At 40.6% G+C, this 22,995-nt stretch overlaps 1 protein-coding gene across 2 annotated transcripts in view; it reads left to right on the top strand.

Moving 5' to 3' along the window:
- The window catches only part of LOC308391931 (PDZ domain-containing RING finger protein 4), a 127,918-nt gene that overhangs the window by 4,379 nt on the left and 100,544 nt on the right, over positions 1-22,995 (top strand). The window contains exon 1 of one of the 2 annotated variants that reach the window (XM_080874734.1): positions 10,943-11,069. The exons of the other annotated variant lie outside the window; for it this stretch is intronic. Within the exon in view, the coding sequence (XP_080730860.1) occupies positions 11,052-11,069 (18 nt within the window). The 5' untranslated portion in view covers positions 10,943-11,051. Of the gene's footprint in view, positions 1-10,942; positions 11,070-22,995 lie in introns of those variants that run through there. 2 annotated transcript variants of the gene reach the window in all.

Here is a 22,995-nt window from a genome sequence, read left to right as displayed (position 1 = left end):
TACATAACTCAGAACTTCATGTGGCCTTCAGATTAGCTCAAGAAGAGAGCATAGAGAGCTTCATGGAATGAGTTTCTCTGGCCAAGCAGCTCCATCACAGCCTTACATCACCGAGTACAATGCAAAGGGCTGGATGTGGTGTAAAGCATGCCGCCACTGGACTCTATAGCAGCGAGACATGTTCTCTGTAGTGACGAATCACACTTGTCTAACTGACCAAGTCTGGTTTGGTAGTTGCCAGGGTAACGCTACTCGTCTGACTGCACTGGGTTAAGTGTAAAGTTTGGTGGAGGGAGGATTATGGTGTGGAGTTTGAGTTGAGTTGAGCTCTGCAATTTAGTGAAAGGAACTCTTAATGCTTTAGCACCAAGACATTTTTTGGACATTTCATGCTCCCAACTTTGTGGTGACAGTTTGGGGTTGGCCCCTTCCTGTTCCAACATGACTGCACACCAGTGCTCAAAGAAAGGTGCATAAAGACATGGATGAGCAATATTGGTGTGGAAGAACTTGACAGGCCTGCACAGAGTCCTAACCTCAATACGATAAAAAAACCTTTGGGATGAATTAGAGCGAAGACTGCGAGCCAGGCCTTCTTGTCCAACATCAGTGACATCTTTTTAAACCCTATGGAATAAGGATGGCATGTCACTTTCTTGTTAAGTTTGTTATTTCTCAATTGTTTCACTTAAATTAAAAGTTAGTATTTTGAGTAGTTGATTCAGATTTTCAGATGGCGTTGTAATTGGAAACTTTCTCTGTTCTTATCTAAACCTCAAGTAAATGTAACTGGTGATAACTAATGCAAGATTAAATCCTGGTTTCACTTCATTATAATGTGGAAAGCGAAGCCTAGATTGCAGCTTTTATGAAAATAATCTTTCAGTAATGAGGGAGACTTTTGTAATGTAAAATACTCAGATGCCAGTTTTTCTTGGTCAGTGATCCTGATCATTCCTGCAGACAAGAGCTTGCCGATTTGTTCAGTATTGTATTTGAAAGAAACAAAGGAAGAAAGAGGAGAGAAAAAACATTTGTGAGGTGGCACTGGATGGCGGTTGCATTTTTCCATGCAACTCTGAGATGAACTGATCTATTCCAACTGATTGTGTGCTCACTGGCCTAACACTGAATCCAGTCGGTGACTTTGAGTCAGGTTGACAGTTTTGCTATGTTGAACAGGGATAATGGAAGTAAGGCACGACACTGAAACGGCAGCAGGATTAGTCAGCATTACAAAAACACAGCAACATTCATTTCCCCATGAAATTTGCCCCATGCTTGTGTAAAGCCAGATAAACATACAAATGAAACCACAGCTGAGGTACAGTAAAACAGTCCCACCATTCCTCCTGTCTCAAACCAGGACCCTCAGATCTACACTTTTGACCAATACTGTGCCCGTGACATTTCAGGGAAGGCTTTTTTTCTTTTTCTTGAAGTCCTTTTAAACTGGTTAAGAGTGGGAGTGCAGTGGCCTCAAGAGATCCGGCTAATTCTCCTTTTTGTTTATACTAAGAGAAAAGGGCAAAAAGAGCAAAAGAATGGAGAGTACACAACTTGAGTATCAGTGTCATCAAAATCCCGTCTTGCGTGACAGCAGGGAGACGAAAGCAGTTCAGTCTGTTTGCTTGCATAACAAAAGATGATAAGATTGCTTCACAATAAGAGAAAAATCTACTTTCATGTCAGTTTAACTTTAATTTTTTTGTGTCTATTTTGCATTCCCAAATAAGGTGCTAAATGAGTGAATGCCTTTTTTCCTTGGAAGTAAAACTGCTGGCTGGGTTGAACGAAAAACTACCTGAGAAATATAGAAAAAACACTTTTTTGTATGTCGCAATGGCAGACGTCTGATGGTGACATTGGTTGGGCCAACAGTTTTACCCATGTTTTTACTGCATGTCTAGACAGTTTTATAATCTCCTTGTGCTCCAATTCCCAAAAGACTTTGCCCAAACAGGAAAAACTGGCGGAAAATGCCTTTATTCAGAGAAAATAGCTTACTTATTGGTTTATAACTTCTTCACTTAAAGGTGGCAGATTTAGAAAACTTGGGCTTGGCTGATACAGATATTGAGTCAATCAATCTTTTCAAGTACTGCATAGAAGTAGTGGAAATGTAGGACGCCATGTTTTGTATGCTTCAGCCCTCTTGAGTTTTTTTTCTTTCCCCGTACCTGTTCTGCTCTGTTTGGTATGCCATGTACCCAGAATTTATACCACTTAAAGTGTTTGTTCTTCTGCTGTGAGAAAGAGGGACCGCCCTGTTCACCATTTCCTATTTCCTGTCCAATTTGACAGACACACACCAACTTTTGTGCTAAACAAAATATTGTTTTGGATTAATTTCAAATTTTCTGCTTGTAGATATTTGACATAGATAAGCGCTTAGTTCTTGCTTACTGTCGTAGTCTGACTTCTCTGCATATTTATATGAAATTCTGTTAATTGATGGAATTTGCTGTGTTTTCTTAGGTGTTGGTTTGGCAACTGAGATGTTTTTCCAAAACTGTGAGGCAGATATTGAGATTAGAATATTCCAGATTCCAAGGGTGTGTATGTAGACCCAACCAAAAACTGTGAGTGTAAAACATTTTGTGTGTGCTTGTGTGCATAGTTTATTTTAGCTGTCTGGGTCTGTTGTTTTAAGCAGGAGGTGTGAAAAAGAAAACCTTCTGCTAAAGACCACCACGCTGCTAAGAAGGGGCACTATGGGTAGCTTGTGCCTACCTGCTGAAAGGGGCCCTTTTTAAATGTCGGTGAGATGTTGGAGAGCCTGGTCTGTGGGTGCAGCTGTTTTATTTTTACACCTTAATGTCCTTTTTGATTATGAAGCCTTGATGAAAGTTATGATGGTCAGTTTTCTGTTGGCATTTTATTTATACTTGACCTCAGCTGTCAGATTGTGGTAGGCAAATCAGCAAAACAACAGTGAGGATGAAGAAGGATGCTTTTTAACATCTTAGTAAAATATCTGAGAAAGGCTATTTATTTTAGTAAAATATTTAAATATTAGCGGCTGTTTAGAAAATTAAAAGAATAAATTAAAGCCCCCAAAGTAATCAGGAATGAAAAACATGTTGTTGTTTTTTATTTAAACTTTTTTTGAGGGACTGAGGTTTTTGCCTATCAGGTGTGCAGATTTCATATGGCAGCTCTTTCCTGTACTGTAGCTTTGCTCTCAGCTGTACCACAGGAAGCACACAGTGACTGGAGTGATTGATCATTTCATTCATCCTGAAGGGAGAGCACTTGGCTTTGCTCACACTTTAATGACTGTAAACCGTAGGCTGTATAAGTTCAGGATGCAGCAGCCAACATCTGGAAAAGAGCCTTGTGTCAAAGAGACTGTAAACTAGGAAGCTGAAAAGAAACTGATGAAATTTCCAGGTCGCTTCCCACTGGGGTGTTTGAAAAATGACTTTCATGCACCAGTGCTTACTTACAGTCATTACATGTGCAAACAAACACGTGCAGTACAAATACACATCCTGGTTTTGACACACTCAGATCTACATATCTGTGCCTCCTACTTCACTTGCCATTGATGCCACGAAACCCTTTGTACACAACAGCTCTCGTGCAACCAAGCAGTCGAGAAAATTGCTCGACGTGAAGCTGATTCAACCACTGAGCATCTGTGGTCAAATCCTAATTCGGTCGCCCCCTCTGTTCCCATCTTTAACATCACTGGGGGGTTTGGTTAGTCAGTTACCTGATGCCTTTTGAACTCACACAGAACCACTGATTTCCTGGAGACTTGATAAACATGTGGCTTAACCACATGTAACTGCAGCTGTTATAGGGAGACTACACTGAAAGCTTTGAGTCAGCATCGTGCTTTTGTGTGCACAAACAGCTGTGTGTGTGTACATACACATACTCGCTGCAGTGGTCACTCTTGCATCATGGTTCTCTGCAAAGGTTGTAAGGAGAGTGTAATGAGGTAATGTTGTGGTTATACCTGGGGGCAAAATTGGAGCCTACCACTGCTGAATTCATTACAGATGAACCCAGTGTTTGAAAGGCCTCTGTGGATTGTCCTCGACCGTGCATTATGGCTTTTATAAGACAAGATCACAGCATCACCTCTGGCCTTTCACTGGACATGCATCATATTCTCAAAGCCTCCTGCAGACTTTGTGCTGCACATTGATGCGCAAACTGAATTAAGACTGCCTCTGCTTTTGTCAGCAGGAGGATTAAGGCTTAATTACATCTGGGCAGAGGCTTCATAGTCAGAGAACCAACAGTACAAGGGAAGTGCGGTACATTAGGAAGGTGTTGAGGAATGGGATATAAGCTTGTGTAATATGCCAGGTGCGTTCGGGGTATTAGCAAACACTGGCATGGCACTGTGCGCCTGCCAAGATGAGGGATTAAAACAAAACTACCCTTTGGAGTCCCGGCTTTCATTCCATTTTGAAGGCCAACACTCGCCTGTGTCGGATACAAAAACAGTGAAACGTTTTGTTTTAAAGCTGCACACACATCAGCATATTAGATTTTTTTTTCTTTTAGATATGCACACACATACACATAAGCTCAACAACGCAGATGACACACAAACTAACACACACGGGCACAGACAGACAGATCTCAAAGAAATTGTGATTGTTTATCATCATCAGTCTTTTGTAATAGGAAAAAGAGTACAGCATCAAGTCAGTGAAACGTCTGCTGCTTTGGTGTAAATGAACTTAACTACAGGTGCACTAGAACGGCAACAATGAGACTACCCCCCCAAAACAAGAATGGTTATATAGTTACAATTTTTCCCTCCTCATCTTTTCTGGATGTTTTTTCACTAGTTTTGCAATTAGCTAGGGTCAGTGTCACTACTCCCAATGCCTGGATCCTGCAGAGATTGCAGAGGTACTTCAACTCCTCCAGGATGACAAATCAATATATGCCATTGCTAAGGTTTGCTGTGTCTCCCAGCACAGTCTCAAGAGCATGGAGGAAATTCCAGGAGACAGGCAGTTACTCTAAGAGGGTCTTAACCCATCACCAGGATTTGTATCTGCTCCTTTTTGCATGGAGGAACAGGACGAACACTGCCAGAGCAGTCCTGTTACATCGTTCAGCATGACTGGTTTGGTGGTGGGTCAGCGATGGTCTGTGGAGGCATATCAATGGAAGGACACACAGACCTCTACAGCCTAGCCAGTGGCACCATATCCGCCATTAGGCATGTAGATGAAATCCTTGGACCCATTGTCAGACCCTATGCTGGTGCAGTGAGTCCTGGGTTCCTTCTGGTGTACAACAATATCAGCCTGATATGATTAGAGTGTGCAGGCAGTTCCTGGAGGATAGAGGAACTGATACCATTGATCTGTATCCAGTAGAACAGCTGTAGGACGTTATATCTCAATCCATCAGTTGCTGCAATGGAAACTTGGCAAACTGGACTAGCCTGCCACATCATTTTTTTCACTTTTACCCTTACATCAGGTCGGCTAATATAATGGATGCCCTTCCTGAAAATGATGTTACTGTATAAAAAGCAGATAACATCACTAACATTGTGAATCTCATTATTCCTGGCATTATAACAAACAAGAACATCAAAAGCTCTTAAAATATAAAAAAATGGGTTCAAGGAAAATGAAAATAAACATGATCTTTCCTGCTGTACTGCTATAAAACAGACTCATTATTTAAGTCATTAAAACTAAAAGCACCTGCTGTCTGGTGGAGCGTTCTATCATTGTAGCTCTACCTTTTAAAAAACATTTTTTTTAACCAAAATAATTGGACGGCTAGCTGAGTCCCAATCTCATGTTCAGCAAGACGGCAAAACAGAACCACTCCTTTAAATGCTCCTATTGTCTGTTTGTGACCATAAAGACGTTTTACTTAAATAGCTTTTGTTTGACCTCTGAGCAGCCAAAATAACAATCACAGCTCATTATTGTGTACCTCACAAAAAACCCAATGCTACTCTTCCAGAAATCTTACCCCGTAAAAAGATGGATTTGTTCGATCTTTTCCAGCTTAAGAACTTGGTTTATCACATTTTTACAGAAAATAAGACTTTAAACAGTTACAATAGAGAAGGTTTGCAGAGAACACCAGTCTAAAGTCTTTTCTGATTACAGTGAGTGAGTAGCTTCTTTCAGTAATAGCCAGAAATTGGTGTTTGCTCGCTGTAGCGCGACCTCTTAGGAACTAGTTAGTGACAGGCTTAGCGTGTTACTTTTTGCAGCCAGATAGAGCAGTCTAATTCTATTCCAATCATTGCCTTCATGTTGCTGCTGAAACAGAGGGAGGTTTTTAATTAGCTAAATGGACTTGGAGAGAAATTGACTATAAATATTCATTATGATTGCTGTTGTCCCGCAGATAAAGCAGGAGTTTTAATCCTGATAGTTTCACCATCTAGAAAGCAGAGTGATTCTTTCAAGCAGATCTTTTTCAGTGTTCTTTTTTTCACAAAAAGATAATTGAAATCATGAGCGTTATGTAGTCATTTCATAGCCAATGACTACATCATCGGTGCAGTTATAGTTATTATAGATCATCATGTGGGCTCATTGAGTTCCACTTGTGGAAGATTTCATTTTAGATCCTAATTTAAGACTTTTGTACAGTTGATCAAGTGGGGCCGCATTCCATAAGATGACTTCTTATGTTCATATTTATATTGTTTGGCAAAATGTTAGCATTTATATCAAAAGGGATATTACAACAAATATCACAAGTGTTTATACGTAAGAACAAATGAGAGTGGGGGGTTTGACATGTGTGTACGATTTAAAATTTGCAGGGTGTGCTCACAGAGCAGCCCACATACGTCAGTGTTTCTTTGCTTCATTTCCTGCTAATTGATCTCCACCGTGTAGGGAAGGAGGCTGATACCAATCTGCATGTGCGTGTGTGTTTGTGTAACTGCTGCCGATAGTGAGCCAGATATATTCGACCACAGTACAAAACTGGTGGTGCTGAGTCAACATGTTGAGGTCACAGCACTGGTGTTGGTACCAGACCTCCATCTGGTTGTGCTAACAAAGAGGCACGCTTATCACTCACTACATCTGATAGTATCTCGGGGCTCCAGATTGGAGTTGGCTTCGCCGCCGGTTGTCCGCATTGAGAACATATTGTTTGTGTACGTCATGCGTTTCTCATTATCAGGGGCCCTTGATTGGCAGATTAAGCAAAAGCATGCACCGTGTTGGACAAGTCGACAGCTGAATGCAGTGTAGGAAGCGTAACAGCATGATCTAACCAGCAGATGGCAGGAAGCACACACGTGTACGCTGTGTCTCATGGTTATTGGCAAACCCGCACAGATGTTGGTAGTGCTCCCGATTTGCAGTTTTTAATCTCATTAAGATAGATTGCTTCATGTGAATGATTGATGTTTGGCTGCACATGTGACAGCTGTGTGTGTCTGATTCGCACAGCTCTTCCTCGCCAAGTGCTGTCATCAGCAACAGTCAAAAGTCATTATAAATAATACTCTGAAATTCTTCTAAATTATGCATACACTTTAGACATGTTTAAAAAATGTACTGTTTTTAATCTTGAACTGTGTCTGTGCATACGTGCTATGCAGAAGATCTCCATCTCTCCAGTACTTGAAAGGATTTGGTGCTGCTGTGCTCACTTTCTCTCTCTCTCTCAATTCTAATCTTTCTCCCAGTATGACTCATCTAAGCTGTGGACTCTGCTTCTCTTCTGTGCATTCGTATCAAGTGGATCATATGGCCCCTCACGTAACTGCACGCTACCTTGCCTTTTGTGTTACATATCTCACAGGGTGGGTGTAGACACAGAAGTGGAATAGGATCTCTGCATAAACATGTGGTATAGACAGCTGAACGAAACACTTTTGAGGTTTAGATTTTGACTTGTTTAACAACTTTTACTGCCTACAGTGACACGCCGGAGGGACCCGAGGACAGACTCGCTTGTTGTTCTCCCCATTAGCTTGAACCAGTTGTTGATTAAGTTTCAATAGAGTCTCACTAGTTAGTTTCCTCCCACTAGCCTCCTAATGAATGCCGGGGATGATTTGGCTACGATTGTCTTCCCTCATCACTGCAAATGACTGTTGAATACTGCTGCATTGTAAAATCAATAGCCTTGGACTATCAGAGCCCTGAACAGTCACAGATTACTGATGAGGGTGATTTGAGGTGTTTAGCTGTGAATGTGAGTGTGTTTTGGCTGCATATGTGTGTAGACGGAGGGAAATGCAGAACGACAAAGAAGGCGCGCGCGTGTGTGAGAAGAGAAAAGAAACAAAAGAAAAGATGAAAACCAAGAAATATTGATCGTATCTATTTTTGTTCACACGCCTGATTGTTTCCTTTGAGATAATGCCTTGGAAGTAGACAAAATCTCCATCTATACAAATGACAGAAATTTCCTCTTCCCAACAGAGGGAGGGCTAAAATCGATGTCAGCTAGCAATCGGTGGCTAATCAAAGTGAATAGTTGGCCCCCTGTTGCAGACAGCAGCTTTAGTCCTTATTGTTTTTAAGCCTGTTTAATTGGCTCTGGGTTCCACATGCTGACAACGAATGGTGAGACAATGTTTTTGTTCATTTTAAGAGAATTTATTAAGCGTTTGTTTCTCATCCTCATCCAGTAGCGTACTGAGCGATTGTGTAATTTGGTATTCTCTTTGTCTTGACTCAGCTGCCTTTGGACGGGCAACTTGCTGTTCTTTGCTGCGGCGCAGGCAGTGTGATTCATCATTTTGGTACTGTGGTCTTGGAATTTTTATTCCATTTTCAGCCTCTTTTTTTGTGTGCTTTACATAGCTACATTATTGCAAAGGTCTTTCCATCTTATCAATGTGTATGTTTGTACACAACCAAAGGCCATAAATCAAAGCTGCATTTGCACTCTGCATAATGTATCTCATGTTTCAATGAGGAAATGCGGGTGATCTTATGAATAATACAAGCTGCTCACTCTTCGATGCCAATACAGATAATAATAAAGCAGGCTTCTATCAAATGTGGGCCAACCATGAGTGCCACAGAGCCGGGTACATTAGCTGTGGACGGCTGGTGATAAATCAGGCATTCACAGAGAGGATTGCCTGGCACAGGGAGCTCCCTTCAGAGGCCTCCCGGAGCTGTGCCATACGGTGAGGCAAGGCATTCAGAATCCCCTCCTTACCCGGTACCACAGGTCTCCAGGGTAGCTTTTAATCGCCACAAATGGGCGGCAATAACAACTGGCTATATTTTACGTTCTGTCCGATAGTTACGGCCTCCTGTAGCTTTTACGACAAGGAGATGTCAGGTTCCTGCCATAATTGGCTCTTCTATGGGGATTTTATGACTATGTTTACTTTGTGAGGATGACTATGGGATGCAGTGCTGTCTTAAGGGCCCGCTGGGTTTGGCTGGTTGATGTACTTTCCATTTGTTGCTACGTACAGTGAGGGTGTCTAATGGTCAGACACTGTATTGTCTCCTGATTGATGTATGTAAGGCTGAGGCCAGGGTGGTTGGAGTTATCTGAGCCCAACTCTGACCATCTTACTTTACATCCTTAGAGTCAGGGAGCAGGGAGCAGGGAGACCTGCTGCTGTCACTGTGCTGATGGATGGCTGCGATCTGGGCCAATCTGGGTCTATTCTCATACATTTCCATCCAGCCATAAGTGCTGGGGGAGGGTTTTTGCTCAATTCATTGGATTAAAGCAGCGAGCGAAGTGTAAGTAACCTCTTTAGTTGTCTTTAACCAGGCAAACTTGTAGTTTATCCTCCCAGTACGTTTCTGTCACAATGCAAGGCTCCTACAACCCACAGCAAAGCACCCTCACATCTCCTGGTGTGTTGTAATAATTCTTACACTCGGGGCTGACCTGCTGTGCATGGAAGCACGATGTTCTCATCAACAGATGAGAACCCATTAAACGTAATCTCCTCGTGTGGAGAAAATTGCAATGCATCTCTCAGCCCAATGAGGCATGGCAGAATTATCTTTGTCTCCTGTTTTTGCCTTCCTTGTTTGATGTTAAAGTATGATGAGGTGATAAGAGGATATCCTCAAATGCAGACCGCACCACGACCCCCGCACATTAAGTCTCAAAAGTGAGCCAAGTCATTATCTTGCATTTCCTTTAATCTTACCTCTTGTCAGTGGCAGCATTTGAGCCCAAAATGAGGGCTCAGCGTTGGTCACACGGAACAACTAAAATCGAATTATCTGCAGTGTGAGCGAATGCACTGAATGACTTATTTGCTTTGCAGCTAATGTCATGATGGTGGTTGGGGCAGGTTTGTGGCATGTTATTAACTAACGTGTTACTCATGTCGAAGTACTTGGAAATCATTTCAGAAAAAAAATGTTCAAAATGCTGCCTTGAAGCTTTAGTCGTAGAACAACTAATGCTTTGTCAGTCTGCATATCTGAAAATGTATTTTCATAGATTTGCAATATTCCAGTTCAGTCTGCATGCAGAAGATAGTGATTCAAAATACCCAGTGTAGTGTTGCTTTGCTGAGGATGCTCTAGGAGCTGACTTATGTGAACTTAGTGTAAACAAGCAATAAGAGCATACCAGCAGGAAAAGTGAAGGACTATCAAACGCAGCTTTTGAAGACATAATATTATGCAATTAGATATGTAATTTAATTATGGCTTCAATGGTTTAATGTTGAGAAAACACATTTGTCCCCCTATATATTTCTGCAGCATCTCTGCTTTTTGTTATACTCCTTGAGAAGGAACAGTGTTGCGATTTTTCTTATTTACACCAAGGTTTATACTGTCAGGCCTTACTGTCAGTGTGAGCAGGTTAGAAAGAAAATTGCATCCTATTGTGAAAAACCCAACAGTATAGAAATCTGTACCAGTTACCAGTTTAAAAAAAAACCCCAAACAAAACACAATGATCCTGCTGTCACAGGTTACACACCGTGCAGCTTTCTAAGCTTTGGTGGTTCCACAGTCTACGAGGAGCACCTGTGAGAGCAGCAGCTGGTCACTTTGGAAGCAGATCATATGTCAGTACATGAGGAGAGGATTGCCATTAGTCACTTTTCAATCACTGCTCTGCTTTCTTAATGGGCTATAATGTACTTGCTCGGTCAGGTAAGAGCCACCTATCATATCACTGTGGTGCTGTTTTTTTTTTTTATTGATGCCGAATTCTTGCAAATATAAGAATAAAGTAAATGTGAGAACCAGATATTTTTGGAGAACTCTGGTCTACATAAAGTCTGTTGTCTGTCTGTCACTGTATCTTGTCAGCATGAGGTAGCTTTAACATTTCTCATTTATATCCTTATTTTCATTAATATAATAATGTCTCATAACATTATTATCTATTTGTAGCTATTTGTGCAGTCACAAGGTCAGTCTCAAAGACAAACAGTTGTTTTTTCATGGTTGAACCTTATTATTTATTTATTTACTGTTGGTGACCACTTTTACTGATGAGCTGGTTCAGTGCCCATTCGAGGAACCTTCCTTTTTCCTTCCATTTGTTCACATTTTTGCTTTTTTGCTTCAGTGAGCCTTCACCAAACATGGCTCTGCACTTCCCTCTGATGTGTAGTATTGTAGTGCTTTGGTAACCGCACAGTCCCACAACATCGCATTCATTATTTATAGTGATAAATATCCATGACATTGAAGGAAACGTGTGTGTGTGTGTGTGTGTGTGTGTGTGTGTGTGTGTGTGTGTGTGTGTGTGTGTGTGTGTGTGTGTGTGTGTGTGTGTGTGTGTAACAGAATGCTCTTGGCTTGTCAACAAGAGCAGACAGCACATTGTTCTACAAGTGGTTGTAGGAGTCTGTGTGTTCGTGCACGTGTGTTTGTGCGTGCCGTAATGAAAGTGTAAAAATGAGCCGCAGCACTCTAACAGCAGTCGCCCTTTTGTCTTCTCAGCTCCCTGCACCCGCTTCCTGCATGACACCATCAGACTGACACACTCCTTTGTGCTTTATAGCACACAGCTGGCTATCAGTGACATGTGCATGTATTTACCCTTGTGCATGTCTGATTGTGTCTGCGTGTGGCCACATGCTGTGCTGTGCCACTGCTGCACCTGTTTCATGTTTCTTATCATGCTCATCATTTCACAAAGCCTTACAGGCCTTAGCACGTGAGACATAAACACACACTCACCCACCTCGATGAATAATTAAGAAGGTGCCATGTAGATAAGAGGCCAGTGTACCTCAGAGCGCCAAACACGCTCGGATTAAACGCTTTTTGTTTCCTCCGCCATGTGTTTGACTTCTCGTCTGCAAGTTCTGTCAACGTACACACACACACACACACACACACACACACACACACACACACACATAATTTGACATGAGTAACTGCGAAAGGTTGAATTTAAGGGGCCTGTTCACTCATGTTATATAGTGTTTGGGTTTATTTGTCCAAGTTTTGAGAAATCAGCCTCTTTGATGTTTTACCCCTCCCACCCAAATCTATTCTAGGGCAATAAGACTTTTTTGGATTCTCAGCATAAAAAGAAGATATCTAAAAAATTCAGTAGTAACACCTCTTGCGTCTGTGCAATCCAAACATCTAGCTGCTGTCAACAGTTTTCACTTCCTGTCAAACTCCTTGGAAAACAAGCTAGTACTAAAGTTTTCATGATTTTGTGTTAGCTTTGGGTAAACCCACCCTCTTTTTTCCTTTGTCTTTTTTTTAGTTAAAGCACCTAATAAAATGATTCCCCTAATCCCATACCATAAAATGCGTAATTACAATAATAAATGCAAAGCTGCTGTGCCGAGGCCAAAAAACATTTCAGAGGAATTATCAGTGTGTTTGCATTTCTAGGTCTAGCATGTCGTCAGTGTGTAATTGAGGATGCTGTTATCATGGCAGTCAGAGCACTGAGAGCCATTAACAGGCCAGTCTTTAATGACATTCTGTATTATGGATGCCTTGTGCGTACAGTTTCATCAGAGGTCATAAACACTGGCCAAGTCAGCAAACTCCACTCATTAAGAGACATTTAAATGTAATTATTTATTGATGCCTCTTTTGATCTATTGTCCCGGCTGCAGTGATGTAAGTTTTTATTTTTCATGTCATGAGGCCTGGTTGCTGAGATTGCCCAGGTTAACAGCTGTATTAACTAATGCAATTAATGTGGTCTTAAAAAGGATGAAGGGAGAAGAAATAAAAATGGCGAAGGCATGCTTTAATAAGCGTTCCAACAAGTCTCGCATGCAAAACCCTTCAGTGGGAATTTTCCATATTTTGGAAAAGGTTTTGTTCAGTTCAGTTCATTTTTATTTCAAACATTTCAAACATGTGCCTTCACAATCATTAAAAAAATATCATTCCATTATTTGTTTGAAAAGGAGTAGGCTGAAGTATTTACTTATTTGTCCCTACCCCCTCAAGTTTTACCTCTCATTCATTTATTTATTTATTTTTTGTCTTTGTTCAATTTAGACAAACCCAAATATGGTGAGAGGTGAGACTTCAGTACTTTCTAGAAAGTGTGTTGTGGGGGAACTAATGAAAGGACTTAAAAAATCAACACACATTTGATTAGATTTTTAACAAATAGCTAATTTCATGGACCATGTAAAGTTTTATTGGCCATTTTATGGGATGCGTTCATGGAGTGCCAACACAGTTCGCCTGTTTGACATTTCCTGCAGCCAGGATGATAAAGCTGTTGAACCGACACGTTTTATGAAAGACGTTTTTGCTCACTTACGATTTTATTAGACTACAAAAAGCCACAGACCTGCTCGTGTAGCCGCAAAGGGCCGTGAACCAGCTGAGGAAGAGTCATTAAGAGTTCAAGCGCTATCAAGGGAATAAATTAGACCGCTTTCTGAGAAGCGCTCTGATTCCCACAGAACTGTCACACTTGTTTTAATGCCAAAGTCCTACCCTGTCAATGGTATTATATGTGGACTAAGACATTCTTGCTGAGAGCGACATGTCTTTAGTAAAATCATATTTATCTGGTGTCAGTAGTTGTTGGTGTAAAGTTTTTATTATCTTTTTTTTTTTCCCATCTGTGGCTATTTAGACATAAGCCAACACAGTCCAACGACAAGAGCGAGGGTGCTGCTGCATTAATTCTTCAGTGTGATTATGGACACCCCCTCTTCAGCCTTGCTAACACACAAATCAGTGAGCATTCTTCAGCGTTTGGCTGTAGGATGTTTTCATTCCTGTTTAGCCAGTTCCATTGATTAAAGGAGCGGTGTAGTGTTGCAGCACTGAATGATCTGCAGTGCTTTGTACTATAAAGTATACACAGTTATGCCTTTATAGGCCCTATTTGAACCTTTATATAATATTTATTTAATATAATTTTCTAGCAGATTTTCATAAAAAAATTTATCCCCATTTATTTAGCTGAATCTACAAAAATACCAAAGATAACACAGTATAACGTATAGAGTAGTATTTTTACGCCAACTACATGTTTTTCTACATTTAACATATTTTGGCATGGTCTCTTTGAAAATTTAGCAAAGCTGGATAAGTGGAGGACAAAATAAAATGCTATCTACAGCAGATGAAGCATATCTGAAAGGGCTGTCCTTAAGAAATAGGAAATAAACACGCAAAGCTCTGACACTGGACCTGAGAGACTCATGTGGCCCTTCAGTTGATCCATCTACTATTCAGTGAAGCTTCATCTGAATTGGCCTCAGTGGAAGGGTGGCTGTCGAGAAGCTGTTCTTAAGGAAGAGAAATGGGGAGAAAAGGCTGAGGTATACCAAATTACAAAAGAACTGGACTGAAAATCAGCAGCAACAAATGTGATTGGAGTGATCAATCCACATTTGAAATTTCAACATTGTTGAAGTAGTGTGGGATCATCAGGACAGGGAACGGAACAAAAAAAAACATTCAAAAAGCCTGGAGAACTATTCCTGATGACTACTTAGTCGTGTAATGACAAGAAAGCCTCCTAAGAGAGCTCAGGCTGTATGGAAGATTAAAAATGGTCATACCAAATATTGACTTTCAAGATCATTAGAAGTGTGTATCTTTTGCCTTTTATACTGTATTTCTATGTATTCTTGCACACGCTTCAATAAATCATTGCAGCTATTTCTTATTTTCCTTCTAATATATAAAGAAATGAGGGGTGACCCAAGACTTGGATTTGACCTTTAACCAGCAGTGTAGAAATGCACCAAGATGGATAGTAACTTGAGGGACACATTAAAACTCCTTCTTCTCCTAACTTAGCTCTTAAAATATCCATTCATCCACAAGCGAGCAGCATTTCCCAATTAAAATTATTAGAATTTAATTTCTTTGGACCATGAATATCTGTTAAAAAACAAACAAAAACCCCCAACAAAAAACAACAACAACAAAAAAAAAATCCACCCAAAAACTGACAAGATATTTTGGTCTGCACCAAAGTGTTGGATCATTCAGTTATGTTGAGAACCACACACATGTCTAAATGCAACATGAATAAGCACAAGACAAAGATAAGTGTTTATGTTAGCGTCAGCAGAGCATTCCCGCTGTTTGTGAAGGTGCTGGGGGACCAGATCAACTGAGACCAAACAGTGAAGGCCTGCTGGATCGAAAATTAGATAAGGGCCTTCGGGATGCCTGGCTCTACATTCTTAGATGTGTGACTACACTGTTATCAGAAAAACAAGCACAGGTAATCAGAAACACAGTAGGGGAGGCAGCACCTCAGTGTGTATAAATGCTCACTGGTGGAATATTTTAAGCAAAATGCATTTTTCTCATAAATGATGGTTGGGGTTGCATGAAGAGTGTTTAGAATTATTGTTACTCCTTGAGAGGATTTGGACAGAGAGGCATCTCTGATTTTATATATCATACACTCCCCCACCTCCACTTTGTGATAGTGTATATATCATAATGGCCAGCAGCAGTAGCAAGTCTGTTTTTAGACAGCTCAATATATCCGTGTTATCTCTATCAAGGTTAAATAAGCAATCAAATCAATCAAAAAGCAATCTATCAAAGAAAAAAAAATGGGGGGGGGGGGGGAACCTAAGCCTGATTGGAGAGCTGCAATTTTTCAAACGAGCATCACATTCACAGGCTATATATTGCACAAACAATTTCTTATCTGACATTAACCCTTTACAGCCGATCGGAGCGGGCACGCTCTGTTTTGCGTAACTATTTTTAAATCCCGGTAGCTCTGCAACCACGTAAGCTAGCGCAATAATTTTTTTTGCATATGAAACTGGAGGAGTTGTACTTACATCTTATGCCATCAGCTTGTCCTAGGTCACAGTTTCCTTCCACATATAGCTTTGCAAAAACTGCATAAAAATCACTTGCAGCAACAAAAACATGATATTCCAGAAACACGCTTCGCCGATCCATCAGCTGTTTGTAACACTTCCTACGTCCATCAGCGCGAACTATCACATGACCGCATGACCTGCCCGAAACCGGAAGTGACGTCATTTTGCGGAAATGTAGTTTTTTACGATCGGGGCCTTATGAGCTTGTGTTTTACTTGTTATGTGTTTTAAAAAGTTATGTTTGACTTTATGACTTTCTGTGTCGTTTCTGGGATGCTTAGGACTCATATTGCACTGCTGGAAATAGTTTATTTTGATGCATATGCTGTTATTTTGCAAATTTGCACTATAATATTTATTTTCGTTTTTCCTGCAGTATATAAAAATTGGTGTATTTCAAAAATAAAACTATGAAGACACTCAAAATAAATTTCCTGTGGTGGGAAACTAGTTTGTGTAACTTTTTTGTATTTACAGTTTTGAGGGATAAGCCTCTTAAATTTCTCTAACTAGAAATATATGTTAAAAAAACAAAAACGATTTTCAATTTTTTTGTAGTTTATTGCACTTTTTTGCAATTTATGTAATTATTATGCACCTAATGCAGACATATTATTAAAGTTTGGGCTATAATGGTTGTATTGATGTATAGCAACTTGAAATGCTCCCAAAAATGGCTCCACAGCATGTAAAAATATAATATAAGCTCTGGCGAACTTGGTTCTATGGTAGGTCTTAAAGGGTTAAGCATGAATAGATGTGGGGCTGGGGCTCTTGTCGAGGATCAGGAGGGGTCTAACTGATTATAGGTGGATCTAGAGGGATTGGTCTGCCTTAGTAGATAAAAGAGGTTGGCAATACAGAGACAGGCTCCATTCATCAGACGCAGAGGTGGCACGTCAGCCACTTTTGTACAGCACTGCAGGCTGACGGATGGCTCTGCTGCTGACATAAAGACATCTGAGGGGCTGTCATTATCAACGTGGTTCTGTAGCCAACAGGAGAGGACAGTGGCTAATCAAAATCAATGGTAGCAGGTAGCCAGAGTGAAACCGAGGAAGCAGACACTGAAATTAACCTTGACACGGCAGCAAGTTAGTCGAAAGTTTGCAGCCAGAGTTTGTCTAAAACAGTAAATTTCATTAGCAGCCTATCAAAGCAAGAAATCAAGACCGGAAGCTCATTCTGGGGATTTATTTTTTTGCGTGTGTGCACAATGTTGTACATTTAGCTCCGCAGAAGTTAAATAATGGAAAACACTAAGGATGTTATGTTTGAATTCTTTTTAATTAGGCTTTCAGTGGAAGCGAGTGCCCATTTGCCATCTGTGGATTTGGTGGATCATTACCTTACTGTTGCCAGGTTTTGTCATAAGTCTGAATAGAGACATAGCTGTTCAGAATTCTTCACATGGGATAGTCTTAATGCTCTGTCTAATTGAGATGGATATGTTTTTAATGACTGGGATTCATTTGGTTGTTGGCTGAAGTGATGGTGTGCAGGGACAGAGAAAAAGAGAGCGGAGAGCATGCCGCGCTAATAAGGATACTGTGGCCAAAGGTTACTGTTGAAGCTCATATTTGTATTTCACTTGATTTCTGTGGCTGAGTCAGAGACCATTTCTTCTTCTTTTTAATGGGGTAGCAGTAATTGCATGTCTAATGGAGGTTCACTCTATTGCCTGTTAGCTTGGCAGCAGTGGCTTGCTGCTCATTTATAAAGCGAAGGGAGGGCAGGGGTGTTCATAGTTAGAAAGTCATGACATTAGCAGCAATTTTAACTGTATACTGCTTAATAGAGGGCTAACACTACTTGTTATTGACAGCTTTGGATGCCCAAGAGTATTGCTCCCGCTTATTTAGGGACATGCACATAGCTCCAATTGAGGATTAGAAGATAAACATAATTAATCCTTGATGGTTCAATAATTTGCAGGATCTGTGTTGACAGTATCTCGCCCGGTCCGAGGCTTCAAATATCTACCGAGTGTGAGCTGTTGTATGATCAATGTGCTGTTTAGAGCCAGCTGGAAAAACCACCACAAAATGGGTTTGATTTTTTTTGAGGGATGCCATAATTGTGACCTGCAGAGAAATGGTGAACACACAACACATGGCTGTGCTCTGACCGATAGACCGGCACATCAAGTGTGTGACAGTGCCTCATGTACCACAAGAGATATGAGAGTGTGACGGCTGCAGATCATTAGGATCCCACAGCTGGGAGAATAGCCTTCAGTCAAACATTTATCTCTTGTCGTAGGCACCACAGTCGAAAAGTCTTTGTTCGCCCTTAGTGCACCTGATGGAAGCCATTCCTTTTCCGTGTCCTCTAAAATCCATGTAAGGAACGACTCTGTCAACCTTTCTTCATCTCTCACTGTGTAGAAGAGAAATACACTTTCACCTTGGCTAGTTTCAAAATGATCTAATTTCTCTTAAAAACATTACACCCTAGCCTCATCGGAGATGCGCATATCCTGTCACTTTACTCCCCGGCCGTCACATCTTTCTCCTCTTTCTCACAAACGACCAGTCAATTAGCCGTCTTATCTGGAGTCTGGGGCTTAACCTGAGCTAGTGAGGAGACGAAAGTTGGCCATCATTTCACCAGACCTTGTTTCAAATGGTGTCACATCTTCCACACCCGACCCTGCAAGCTGATAGAAGCGTTACTAAGAAACATCAGAATTAATTTAAGACGGGACTGTTTCATTTTAAAGCCCTTGGAGAAATAATGGTTGACTTCAGTGAATATGTCATTGGGCTTCCCTTTATTCTTATGGATGGAAGCAATGTTGTGAAGGTCTATAATAAGGATAACTAGTTACTTAGTTCAACTATGCAAGATTAGTGCATTTTGTTTAAATGCTTCTTTTAAATTACTTTGAAATATGTTATTTAAGGACAAAAGGCAGTTTACTTAAATTGTTACTTATTCTAAGTACAGCGCTTTATTATTCATTATGTTGGGCAAAACTCCATCCATTTACATCCATGCGCCAGTACGTGGTCAGTGTTTGTGAAGCTGTCAAACAGTCACTCATTTCATAGGTTGGGATAATACCGTGATGAAAGATGAGCTCACCACACAGCAGGTTGTCTACTAATCTAAAGGTTGTTGGTTCAATCCATGGATGTTCCACTCTGCAGGCCAAAGAATTCTTGTGCAAAAACCAGCCCATAACTGATGATGGACACATTGGGGAATAAAAAAATGAAAATAAAGTTCTCAACATTGAGACGTTCCCATCCTCTGTAATGTTATTTAAATAATCTCTTTATACGCATCCACAGTCCACTCTTGCTCATTAAGTCATTAAATTTGGAATCTCATTTTCATGAGTGGGCTTGTTTGGAGGGTGGGCATCATTACATATAAATTGGATTGCTGTGGGTTGCCAAGGAAGAGACCTATCTTTGGGGTTACCAGGCAGGGGAAGCAGTGTGTTGATGATGATGGTGATGGGAGGATGAGCAGAAGGGTTAGAAGATATGGAGTTGATTACTTTGGGTTGCCATGGCGGAGGAGACTAATACAGCAATATCTAGCTGGTTCTTTCACTTGGCTGCAGTAGGAATGGGAGAATGATGAGTATCTAAAAATGAAGATTAGATTGGTTTCATTCTCTAGCTGTGCAAAACCATCTTCTAGCATGTGATGGCAGTTAACAAGGAAGTCTTTTGCTTGTTTAGGTTTTCCTCTCTATTGACCCTCTAGTTAGCTTGTTGTACAAATATTCATCTATCTGGCTAAATGACATTCTCTCCCAGTTTTCTCATTTTCTTCTTTGGTGATTTCTTCCCTGTTCCTACCCTCCTCAAACGCTTAAGTTCTTGCTGTTTTCCCCCTTGACGCCCGTCGCCTCTGCCTCTTCATGTTTACCTACGGTGCTGTTCCCTCTGATTGTCTCTCCCAACAGTTGATGAGAGTGTTGATTGGTTAAAGGTGGTCTCTGAGGTGGGGTCAGCAGGGCTGGCAATGAGCCATCCTGCCTCACTGTGTCACAGCAGCCTGCAATCAGGCGAGCAGGATGAGACGGTGCCTGTGTAGACGCTCACCACTGTTAAGGGCCCACAGACACATGTGGTGCTTGAACACACAGAAAAGTGGGATTGAGTAAGAAGGAGGAAACAAGGAGGGAAAAGAGTCAGACACAATAAGGGAAGCAGAAAAATAAACAAGTGCATGATAGGACTGGAAAATAGTCAGCCACTGGAAGAAAGCAAAGAAACATAACAAGAAATGGGGAGTGGAGTGCAATAACATGAAATATTTGCCCATCTTCTGAATAATATCCAACCTCATCGATGTCCTGTGAGATAATAGCTGGCAGACAGGCACAACAAAATACAGATCATAGGGTCTCTCGTCTGCAGCTGTGTAATTAAGCAATATCACTGACAGACATGTATATAATAATATTACCGATGCCATCAAAGGCTGAGGCTTCATTTCCCTGACACTCAAAGGAAGAGAAACACACATCAGTCATCCCTTTGATTTCCTCTCCACCTCCTCTGATTGACTGCAATCCTATCGCCAGAAGGAAAAGTGAGAGATAGAGCTCTTTATTATTATTCCTTTTAGTCCCGGGGGGGATTAACATAAAAAAAACCACAGGATTATCTTTCGGGGTTTTCTTAATTGAAGTTAATCAGAAGCAGTGTTTCTGCGTGTCACAGTTGTTGCCGGGGTGGGTTGGTCTTTGTTCTTCTCAAACACCTTTAAGATTCTTAATGAACCATTCTGACACTGTGACATGGGACCTCTCCTCTAGATCGGTGGTGACAGTTAATTACAGTCGGAGGGAGGGAAGTGTCTGGGAGACGGTGGCGCTACACTGGCATCGACCTGATCTGATAACTCGTCTCCAAAAGAATACGAATTCTGTAGCGATGTGGGTGTGCTTGTGTTCCTCTTTTTGATGAACTGAAATAGTTCAAAGAGAATATGAGAATATATGTGTACATAGAGTAACGTCCTGTGGCGGCACCTCTCTCTCACTGCATGCTTTCTTGAGCAAATTCAAATATTTCAAGGGGAGATAAGTTAGTTGTTTTATGCAGAGCAAACAATATAGAGATTAGGTTCTTTAACTGAAAATCTTTTGACGATTTATGTTTTTGTTTTGTTTTTTTGCTGAAATGTTAGCCGACGTTGAGGTGGAGTGGGGTCATGAAGCCTGATAAATTTAAGTTGGCAGCCTTTGGTCGCAGAATGTAGGGTCTGATTTGGCCCATGGCTGTTTGGCAAAGATGCGTTAGAAACTGCAGTGAGGTTGGTGTAATAATAAGTGAGGAATTTGGTTGTTGTAGTCAAGCTGACTGTGAACTTGCAGATCCCAGACTTGTCTCTTCAAGTTGTCATTAACCACAGTATTAATAACCAATATTAACAATAAGGGACCAGACTTTGGTGCTTTGCTTTCAGTTAGAGCGTTCATATTGTGCAGTATGAGGTTGAAAGTAGAACATTTGGGTTTTGCAGAAACAAATATCAAACTGCATGCTGTTAGTTAATAACACTCAAAGTGAAAATGATGTATGATTGTAGTGCTTTACTGCTATTATGGATCTTGCATATTTGCTTTGAGGTTTTGTTTTTAATATATTCATACAGTGCCCTGTGCTGTAAACCGTGTGTGTGTGTGTGTGTGTGTGTGTGTGTGTGTGTGTGTGTGTGTGTGTGTGTTTTTCTTTGATATAGATGTGTGCCCCCTTTGGTCTAAGATGAAATCTCCTCTCTCTTCCTGCACGTGGCTCCTATATCTCTTCTCCCAAGTTCTTTATTCTTCAAGGATCCCAGTGGAAGTTCTGGGACCTTACAGAATTCCCTGAGCTGTATTCCACAAGGCAAAGTCACAGAATTTAAATAGATTATCTAGAGAAGTCAGATATAGCAGATAATTTAATTTTATAGAAGTATAGCATACTGTGCAAATTTTATTCAGGGCTTCCTTCAAACTACTGATAAGGTGCCATTGATCCATGTTTGCAATGCTGTAAAAAGTATAGGACTTTTTTTCTTTTGCATTTTTGTTATTCTGTGCACAGAATTCTTGCACAACTTCACTCACTTTAGGTAGTAAAGATGGGAGAGGCAGTCGGTAAAGAGAGTATTACATTATTTGCACCTCGTCTATGTTAAGCTTGTGGCTTGTAACGCCATGAGCTAAACATAAATTATATTTTCAGCCAGTATTAAATTATTGTGTTAAGTGTTGTGAATGCAATTACTTGTTTTGTGCGCAGATTAAAAGGAAGGCGATGACCTTCAGGAATGAATACAACATTAGTTGCAGAATACCACATCCACATTCATGGATGTTAATTGTGAATGTATCCTTCATTTAATTGATTCTTTGGCAAAAAAGACTATTAAACTTAAATTCATCATTATTTTTTTCTTGCATCTCAATACTCAGCACATGGACTGTGCATTAAAATCCAACTTACAGTTGGTAAAACGTTTATAAATCTACATTCGATACACAGTTGGACGTCTGGCTGCCTGTAAGAATAAATGAAAAGATTAATGAATTTATTAATTCATGCATTTAATAACATAGTGCTGAGTCAAACACTTTTCCTTTTACTTGTCATAGGTTTGCTATACAATTGAGTTAAGATTCATTTACTAAACATACAGTTTATTCAGTGCATGCTGTTAAAAACTGAGCTGTGTGCTTAATAAACTGTGGATGCCATGTTTTATTACAGTGGGTTAGAGCTGCAGGTCAGCAAATAGACCTAATGGTGCAAAAA

This window comes from Rhamphochromis sp. 'chilingali', assembly GCF_963969265.1.
Source record: "Rhamphochromis sp. 'chilingali' genome assembly, chromosome: 2".
NCBI classification, from domain to species: Eukaryota; Metazoa; Chordata; class Actinopteri; order Cichliformes; family Cichlidae; genus Rhamphochromis; species Rhamphochromis sp. 'chilingali'.
The sequence above is the reverse complement of the archived record's forward strand: the minus strand, read 5'-3'. Positions and strand labels throughout refer to the sequence as shown.